The 10,047-nt window shown below is 38.6% G+C and overlaps 1 protein-coding gene across 3 annotated transcripts; it reads left to right on the top strand.

The window, feature by feature from the left end:
* Window positions 1-785: 785 nt before the first annotated feature.
* LOC101735686 (Chitin deacetylase 8) lies at window positions 786-8,209 on the top strand. Of its 3 annotated transcripts, none has more exons than XM_004923398.5 (6): window positions 786-1,381; window positions 4,221-4,533; window positions 4,980-5,247; window positions 5,905-6,091; window positions 6,811-6,948; window positions 8,094-8,209. In XM_004923398.5, exons 1-6 carry the CDS (start codon window positions 1,217-1,219, stop codon window positions 8,166-8,168), a joined length of 1,146 nt encoding a protein of 381 aa, XP_004923455.1. In that variant the 5' UTR covers window positions 786-1,216; the 3' UTR covers window positions 8,169-8,209. The 3 variants fall into 3 exon arrangements, 2 of the variants coding, with proteins under 2 accessions (XP_004923455.1, XP_062532818.1); XR_009976966.1 differs by having other exon boundaries at window positions 821-1,381; window positions 6,811-7,485; window positions 7,802-8,209; XM_062676834.1 differs by having other exon boundaries at window positions 821-1,381; window positions 6,811-8,209.
* Window positions 8,210-10,047: the final 1,838 nt, after the last annotated feature.

Here is a 10,047-nt window from a genome sequence, read left to right as displayed (position 1 = left end):
ATCCGGCTATGTTATGAGCTCCCCTCCACGGTGTTTCCCGAGCGCTATGACATGTCCTTCTTCAAACGAGGCTTGTGGAGAGTATTAAGCGGTAGGCAGCGGCTTGGCTCTGCCCCTGGCATTGCTGAAGTCCATGGGTGACGGTAACCACTCACCATCAGGTGGGCCGTATGCTCGTCTGCCTACAAGGGCAATAAAAAAAAAACTAAATTAGTGTAAATTAGAGAACTTGGAGTAACTTGAATTTTTGAAGTCGAGATTACTGTTTTTTGGATAGATGGACTGTTGGATGATTACTCCATGACCAAATAATTAAACCCATTAAACAATTGCACCGCCTTATTATTTTCCCTGCCCTTATCCTGGGAGATCTTTTTCCATTCAGGCCATCCGTCATCTCTGCATTCACACCCTTCTCTCGTATATCCTTTTTCACACAATCCATCCAAGTAAAATAAAACAATTGCATCGTTTGATCCTGCAAACATACGCAGGTCATTAGCCCAATGAGTTACTCGCGGGATCTTCACAGTGGGTCACGATTCCGATTCGGTGGCAGATTCTGCTAAGCACTGCTCTTGCTAGGGCTAGTGTTAGAAAATTCTAGGGCTACCAGCGAATAGGTACGGAAAAAAAGGGTGGGTGTACTTATGTACGCGCGTAAGAAGTAATACTTTATTTTTATTAAATTTATTTCTTTTTTTTTATTTAAATTTTAATCAATTTGAAAAATAATTGATTAAACATCATCCTCAAACACATTGGACATCCCTTTTCTTGACAACGTATAAATTCGGTAGTTCTCGGTACGGTTCGGAAAGTTCACCATTCAGACTTGCCAAGTTATGTCGGTCGTATTGTAATGAGCGATTTAGTGGGCAACTTCATTCTGTTAAATTTGTGTCACGGTGCACGCGCATCGGAAAATTTCACTCTCATAAATTTTTCATAACGCGCCTAATTAAGTATAAATTCAAAAAAATACGCAAGTGAACGAAATAAGAACGGACGTATAAAAGTGAAAATTAAAGAATTTCCGTTTAGGGACCGTTTACAGAACAGAAATAATTTATCACAACTGGTAGTCCTTTGATAAGATAAAAAACGCAATGATTGTGAATACGCGATTAAAATTAAATTAAATGATAAAAATCTAATTGTACCTATATAAAATAGGTTTCTTACTTTGATCCGATCAAAGATTCCGAATATCGCGATGAAGAGGCTGTCGGTTTTGTGCTCTTTGCTCCTCGTGGCTGCGGCTCTTGGCACTGAGCTGCCATTGGCTACACCATGTGACGAAGAGGCTTGTAAGCTCCCGGACTGCAGATGCTCGTCCACTAATATTCCTGGAGGATTACGAGCCAGAGACACTCCACAGGTCTGTTTGAGGATCCTTTTTAAGTAACCTCCTCGATAATTTTTGAAAAAAAAAGTCGAGTGATATTTAGTGTCCGTCTGGTAGATCTTGTAGACTTTCGAATATCAATCCTGCCGTGATCATGAGTATAATATTCTTATATCTATATTCATTAGAAGTGCTATTCTTTCTGGACTGGACTATGCAATAATTATTCTGGTACAAGCTGTAATAATAACTAGATGATGACCGAGCCTTGCTCGGTTTTTTTTTGATAACGCCATCTTGTTGTGTCTTCAAAGCGGTTAGTTGCCCTCAATTAAGAAAAATAGTATTATTATTCGCCAATAGATGTCGGGAAGAGTTGATTATTGAAAACACGAATAAAACAACATTTTCTGAAAATAAATCGTAGCTAGATCGATTTATCGCCCCCGAAATCCCCTGTATACTAAATTTTATGAAAATCGTTGGAGCCGTTTCCGAGATTGAGATTATATTATATATATATATATATATATATATACAAGAACAGCTCGTTTAAAGGTATAAGATAAGAATTTTCTATGTATATAATACCCATTACGTTATTACTTAATAATAAGTGGTCCTAATTAATTTTTAATGTTTCATATCAGCTCATCCCGTGAAAATCCCCATTACGTTATTTTACGAGTCCTATTCAAAGAAAACACGCTCAAAAATACGCATACCGCAAGTACCGTTGAAGAACAGTAATCTATATATTAATACGTGAAGCAAGAACTTTGTATCCCTTTTTACGAAAATTGCGTGGACGGAGGAGTATGAAATTTTCCACACTTATAGAGAATATAGAGAAGAAGTGCACAATGCTAATTTTTTTTTAAAATAATGCATAAAAGATACATTAAATCAATAAAGAAAACATTACACACACTACATACCATGTATTTGACGCACACACGCATGCACACTATTTATTGTCAAACTTTTGCTCTTGACGTCTGTTATCAAATTGAGAATAGATTAAATATTGTTCGTCTTTGTTAATATTATTTATAGTGTAGTCTTGGCGAAATTTGTGATTATAGAAGTATAAAATACAATCATAATAGTGTACAAACTTCCAATTCCAATTAATTATAGTCGAATTTCGACTACTACGGGACCTCTAGTTTTATCAATTTCTCCTAATACGCGGGTCAGTAATAATCAGAATAAAAATAAATATTATATTTTATAGTATCTATCGCGCTTGCTATTAGAATGGGTGTTTGGTTTTTATCAAACTAAATAGTTTTCTTTGTTTTTTGACGTGATGACGTCATATAAATTGATGAACATCGGTTGCACGCAAGAAATAGTGTCACGTTCCGCCTGAGCCTGAGTGTGCAAGCGAGAACGCGAAGCAAGTGATAGAGAGGCACGATCGGCCCAAGCGTTAACTTATCGGAAAAAAAAAGTGATCTTCAATTAACTCCTTCTTTGTATTACACAAAATATTCTTTATTCTTTATTGTACACGTTGTACACACAGTTAATACAATATAATAATTGCGAAATGTAATAAAATGGCGAGCTTAACTCAACAATTGAGTTATCTACCAGCTAACCGTTCTTAAAGAGGGTGAGCTATACATAGGTTGTAAAATAATGATAATTAAGTGATATTAATTCAATTCCATTCATAAAAGTATGCAATTTTTCATCAATATTTCTTTATGACGTTATCAATCGTAAAACTATCGTTCCGTAAAACAACCTGACAGACAACCAATTTTTTTTATTTATAAGCTCACTAATCCGGTCCTAATTTAGGATTCCCTGTGTTATGTTTAAGAAAGCCATATATACAAGTTATATACGTTTTAAAAAATATATATAATACATAGATAATAAACACCCAGATATAGGGCAAACAAAACTGTTCTTCACACGAATGTTTGCCCGATGCGAGAATCGAACCTGCGACCCTAGGCGCAACAGTTAGGAGTGCTAACCACTGCACCACCGGGCAGCCAAAATTAAAACATAGCTTTTGTTGTAGCTGTTGACTGTCTCGTTGAGAAGCAGTTGACCTGTTTGCGATTGAGTACTGGGTTTGAGTCGGGACTAGAATTCGTGAAATATATTTAGCATTCGAATTCCTGACATGCGCATTCATTAACCTCGTAACCTAAAGGATAAGACACTTGCATGTATCAAACGATGCGACTATATCGGTGCTCAAATCACACAGGCTGGACCATCAGCTTTAGTTCTACCAAGAACACAGAGCATTTTGTGAACTTGTTACTGAAGCCCATAGACAGCTACAACGTAAATGCCGTCACCCACCTTGAGATATGAGTTCTAAGGTCTCAGTATGCTCCACCCTGCAAACCGAAACACATTACTGCTTCGCGGCAGAAATAGGCGGGATGGTGGTACCTACCTGTGCTGACTCACAAGAGGTCCTACCTACCACCAGTAATTACGCAAATTACAATTTTGCGAGTTTGATTTTTATTACACGATGTTATTCCTTCACCGTCAATTCCTATCCTATTCTTTCAAGTCAATCGTGAACATTTGCTAAGGATTTAAATCATTAGAAATATCATGAATACTATAAATGCCATGAATGAGTTCACGGCCGACCTACTGGTTACTGGTATATATAGCCTGTAGATATTATTACACTATGTATACAGCCAAGAACATTGAGAATTGGAGTCGATGCCTCAGTTATGTAGTTTTAGACTGTTTGATCCTTCCAAACGAATCGCACGAACGGTTCGCAGCATAAATAGGCAGGATTTCGGTAATTGTCTGTAAGGGCTTATATACCCTTATGAATTATAAGCCAGTCTACAATGTTATATTTTTTACGTTGCAGTTTGTAACCGTAACGTTCGATGACGGTATCAATGTCATTAACATTGAGACATACCGTGAGGTCCTTTACGGCCGCAGCAACTCGAACCGCTGCCCAGCCGGAGCTACCTTCTACGTCAGCCACGAGTACACAAACTATCAGCTGGTCAACGAACTCTACAATAGAGGCTTCGAGATTGCTCTACATTCGATCAGTCACAGAACCCCCCAGGCGTTCTGGGCTGATGCCACGTATCAAAACTTGGTCCAGGAAATTGGAGATCAGAAAAGACAAATGGCGCATTTTGCTAGCATCCCCGCTAGTGCAATTAAAGGTATGGCGTTAATCGACAAAAAATATGTATAAATATTATTTAAAGCCTTCTTCTTCTTCTTGCTTCGGTTTCCTCAATACTGAGGGTCGTGACTACCTCCTCGCAACAACAGTTTATTACGGACCATTCCACGCCATTTGCCTCTATCTGCCGCCGAGTGTAGAGCATCGTGAACTGTAGTGTCGAGGGTAGTGCGGATCTGGTCAGTCCAACGTGTCGGGCCTCAACCTGGTGGTCTTCTTCCGTTCAATTTAAAGCTAAATCAACGAAAACTTGCAATTTCGGTAACTTTCGGCAAATGCATTTTAATAGTGATGAAACCTATTAAAAAGAATCTGAAATGGTTCCTAGTGCTTCTAAATTGGTATAACGATTACCTAGATACGGGTATAATTTAAAATAATACCTAAACGAAAACTGACGATATCAAACTAATTTATTTCCAGGTGTGCGTATCCCCTTCCTTCAGATGTCCGGTAACACAAGTTTCCAGGTTATGGCAGATTTTGACTTACTGTACGACTGCACCTGGCCCACAACTGCCTTGACTAATCCAGGTCTATGGCCTTACACTCTTCACCACGAATCTATTCAGGACTGCATTATTCCTCCATGCCCAACTGCGTCAATTCCTGGACCGTGGGTGCTCCCTATGATCAGCTGGAGAGACCTCAACAATTTCCCTTGCTCCATGGTGGATGGTTGCTTCTTCACGTAAGTTTTATCAATAAACATAAATAGGCAAATTACCTCTTTGATTACTAGAGCCCATATACTGCTCTGTCAAGAAAGTAACGGAAAAAGATCAATAATACACAAAATGTTAGTTATTCATCCAAATTTATTCTATCACCTTCAAAGTATGCTCCTTCAGAAAGGATATATGTACTTTGACCAATGAATAAGCCAATCTTCAAAACACTTTTAAAAACAGAAAATCCAAAAGAATTTTCTTTTACACTAATCTAGCCTTTTTGTGCCAAAATAGAAAACAGTGTAAATCTAACAACGACAAAAAAAAACAAAAAATTGAACTACATAATTCTTAAAGTTATATTCTTATGGTTCTACATAAACAAATCATCCATTATTGGTACTTTTTTTGAGTGAATGTGAGGCGGCTTAAGCCTCCCAAAAATGTACATCACAATGTGAGCCTAACACAATACATTATATTATTTACGCCAATCCAATTGGAACTTCGATCTCGTGTCTCAAGATTGATAAACACAAGCACGTTGTGATGTATATACACTCTTCCACACCAGGCACATCTGTACTAACCTACCGCACATAACTTTTACATTAAAAATAAATCCACAATGCGCCTTATTGACCAGATCAAGAATTCATTAGGAACTAAATTTCTAGGCCAGACCGTACCGACGAGGAAGGATGGTTCAAGTTTATCCTGACCAACTTCGAGAGACACTACCTCGGGAACAGAGCCCCGTTCGGATTCTTCGTCCACGAATGGTTCATTTCGTCAAACCCCGCCATCAAACGCGCTTTTGTCAGATTCATGGATATCATTAACAACTTAAATGATGTCTTCATGGTGAGTGGTGGATATAGCTGAACTTTTTGGTGATTTGTAATGGTATGACGGCATGGTAATCGGTGAAATAGGATCTTCTTTCACAGTCTTTTTTTTAAAGAAACGAAATACAAACTATTACATTTGTGAAAATTAAAAAGGAATCACCTAACTTCGAAGACGTATGCTATTCTTCATATTTCAATTCCCACTACTGTTACACTGTTACCTTGCTTGAACCTTATGTATCCAGATGGGGAGAAAGTCTTTTTGAGAACTGTATAGCATGAATCGATAGATAAAGGTTTTTACAGTCCACTTGGTGTTAAGAAGTTATCGGAAGCCATAGACTTGGCTGAATGCTGTCATACCTGAGATATGACGACTGAAACTCAGTTGTATATAATAGGTATTCTATCTTTCAAATCGGAACGCATTACTGTGGTGATACACACAGCCAGAGTGTAATTAGATGTAATTAGAGCCAAATTAAAATCATCATTGTCGAATTCATTCCTGAAAAACTTAAGAACGTATTTTTCAGGAAAATCCGCACATTTCTCTGAGATTCAGACACGGGCATAGTCATATTGCTCGATACCAGTATCCCAGGTGCATTTAGACTATCATCATCGTCATCAGTCATGATATCTACAGGCTCCCGTGACAACTAAACGCCGACTGACCCTTGAGGTTCTCCACCGATCTCACTATTAATATAATCTATACATTTATTTTAGGTGAACTCAGCTGAAGTCATCGATTGGGTGAAGAACCCCGTCCCGATCGATCGATACCGTCAGCAGCAGTGCAAATTTACTATGCCATCAATTTGTAGACCATCGTTCTGCGGGCCACTAACGGGAACTCATAATCAGGCAAGTGAAGACATATTATTTGTACTACTAATATTACTGTTGGCTGTTTATGGCCGAATAAGCTGGAAGTCTACTTGATATTACTCGATTTGTAATGCTTTGATTTGTGGACGAGCTCACGACCTCTCTTCTTCAATTTGTTTCCACTCAATGATGAGTGTCTCTTCATATGCACTCCATTCTTTTCTGTCTCTTGCCTTTCGCATCCAGTCTCTACAAGGTATTTCGGCTAGATCGTCGGTCGACCTCATTGGTTGTCTGTCTACTACCACAACTACCAACGGGCTTATTGAAAGATGAAATAATATCCGATCATATAACGTTTCCAGTATTTCTGGTGCGGAAAACATACACACGACAAGTGCACCGAGATATTGAATTCTAGATTAAAAAATATAGTGTCTTCCGTCAGGAATTCAAGGTTATTATTAGACCAAAGAGACCATTAAACATTGTGTCTAAATGCGAACTGCGTGTTGTGGTATACTTACATTGTTTTATGGTACACAGAAATCTGAACGCATATTTCGTTTCAAGGCAGAATATAACATAGTAATCGGGTACAAAGTCATCCAGCCCTGAAGTAGGATTCCCTGCGCTATGGAAACCAGAAACGAATATACATATCGACGCTTGAAAGGCAAACGTGACTAAGCGACAATGCGTGAACTTTACAGTGGACTAATTTAAAGTTGAAATACCTGAAAACAAATTTTATTTTAACGAATCTAGCTGTAGGATTGAAATGATTTTAATAGACCTAGAAATTTTTTTTTTGCGCATCGAATATGGTTATTGCCTATCATTTATGTACAAAGCAGTTATTGTCACTTAGCCACGTTTGCCTTTCAAGCGTCGATATGTACAACTGTTGATACGTATAGAGATGTTGCATATTGTTGTTACATGTTATCCATGTAGTTGTTAAACGCCCAAAGGACAAACAAACCTGAACATTATACGAATGGGAATCGAACCCACCACTCTCGCCTAGCCATCTTCGGCGCTAGCCACTGCACCACCAAGTCAATCGGAATGCTATTAAGCAATTACGGGAACCTACCCAGTCCAACTTGACACATTAGATCTCAAATCAGGGGATCAAATAAAATGGTACCAATAAAAATTTATATTCTCTGTTACAGCTGTCTTACTACATGACGATTTGCAACACGTGTCCCAGGAATTACCCCTGGGTAGGAAATCCGCTTGGACAGTAATAAACTTAATTCAGTTAAGGAAATAAAAAATTTAAAACAAATTTGTGTTTGATTCTTACCATTGTTTTTATTGCTTAGGGTGGACGAGCTCACGGCCCACCTGGTGTTAAGTGGTTACCGGACCCCATAAACATCTATAATATAAATGCTGCCATCCACTTTGAAATATGAGTTATACAGCACAAAAATGCAGGGTGTTGGTACCTACCTACCCGTGCGGACCCGCAAGACGTCCTTTTTTTTTTTCCTTACCACCATTAATTTTTTTATTTTATGTAAGGCCGAACTCACAGCCCACCTGGTGTTAAGTGGTTACAACGGTTACCCCACCCTTCAAACCGAAACGCATTACTGCTTCACGGCAGAAATAGGCAGGGTGGTGATACCTACCCGTGCGGACTCACAAGAGTTCCTACCACCCGTAATAACGCTAATTTTTTATTACTCGATGCTTATTCCTTCACCGTGGTAGTTAATCGTGAGCATTTGTTAAGTACGTACATACTCATACATACATATTTCATTAGAGAAATTGGTTACTCACCTTATCCTTTGGGCCACGACAACTAGACGATATTTGGATTTATTTGATGATTACTTTCTTTAGCTAAAAGAGAAAGCAGTTCTTGACCCATTTAAATGAAAATAAGAACACTCACCTTGAGTTACAAGGTGGGAGTCTCTATAGCCTTGTACAATGGCTGTTCCACCTTCCAAACGACTTTTTTTATGATTGAAGTATTACTGGTAGCTCGGATGCCTTTCCAGCTTCACCAGGACAGGTGGGCGAGCAAGGCTCAGCCAGGAGGGGTGGGATTTGCTAACAGCTACCCGAGCGCCTCCGAAAAGACCTAACAACTCAAGAGTAGCTGCTTCGCGAATGAATCTACTACCGAATCGGAATCGCGACCCGCTGAGAAGATCCGGCGAGAAACTCAGCGAGCTGATGCATGGGTTAGGTTGCACGTCGAACTCTTTGTCGAGTTCGACGAGTACGGTTACCGTGATCCCTAAGCATGCTAGTGTTAGAGCAGAAGGTATCTAATGCAAGAGTTATTGGATCTGATGGATCCGTGAGGACGTGCACCAAACAACTCTTAAACGATCCACATTTGTAAATTTGCGTTGTTAGCTTCTGATTGTAGAGCTACCACATATTCCATTCGATATTCTCTTTAGCAACATTGTATTCCGTCTTATCCTTCAGCACTATATCTTTCCACCTTGTCTTGAGTCTTCTTCTAGGCCTCTGACCAGGGGAGGAATTTCCAACTTAGTATGGTGACCTCCTTTTTACTATCTCTCCCTGCTCGAGGCCATTCTACTGCACTCATTTAGGGAACCTCCCTCTGCAGTTTTAATTTGGTCGGTCCACCGCATTGGTAACATTTCCGATGCCCCTAAGCGGAGGTAGGCCCTCTTTCAAGAAGACTGCAAGCTTATCTGGGCAATTAAGCACGAATAACTTTTGCTACTACAAATCTAAGCATTTTAACTTTGGTATACTTTATATTTTATATTATTGTTTAGAGCCCAATCACTGATATTAAATATTTTTGTTATTTCCTTTGGTTTTCGCCAGCCCGAAGTCAAACAAACCTAGAGACTTCAAAATATTGTTCAAATAACTGTGTGCAAAGAAACGAAAATGTCTAAATTATTTTTATATTTTTTTATAGTAGTTAAAACAATATGGCACTGTAGTTGTCCATGGTCGCAAAAATTGGTAGCACACATTAAAATCAAAATATTTTACTATAAAAAAAGGATACTATATTTTTCTATATTTAACTATATTTTTCGAAGAGTAAAGATCCTTTAGTTGATCTTGATCGAGCATGGCACGGTTGTACCAGTTTATAAATGTATATATATAAAA

This window comes from Bombyx mori, chromosome 28, assembly GCF_030269925.1.
Source record: "Bombyx mori chromosome 28, ASM3026992v2".
NCBI lineage: Eukaryota > Metazoa > Arthropoda > Insecta > Lepidoptera > Bombycidae > Bombyx > Bombyx mori.
This window is presented reverse-complemented; position numbering and strand designations above follow the sequence as displayed.

Coding starts and splice junctions, on each gene's coding strand:
- LOC101735686 (XM_062676834.1), top strand. CDS start 1,217: ATGAAGAGGCTGTCGGTTTTGTGCTCTTTGCTCCTCGTGGCTGCGGCT. Junction 4,534..4,979: donor CCCCGCTAGTGCAATTAAAG/GTATGGCGTTAA, acceptor ATTTATTTCCAG/GTGTGCGTATCCCCTTCCTT. Junction 5,248..5,904: donor GTGGATGGTTGCTTCTTCAC/GTAAGTTTTATC, acceptor CTAAATTTCTAG/GCCAGACCGTACCGACGAGG.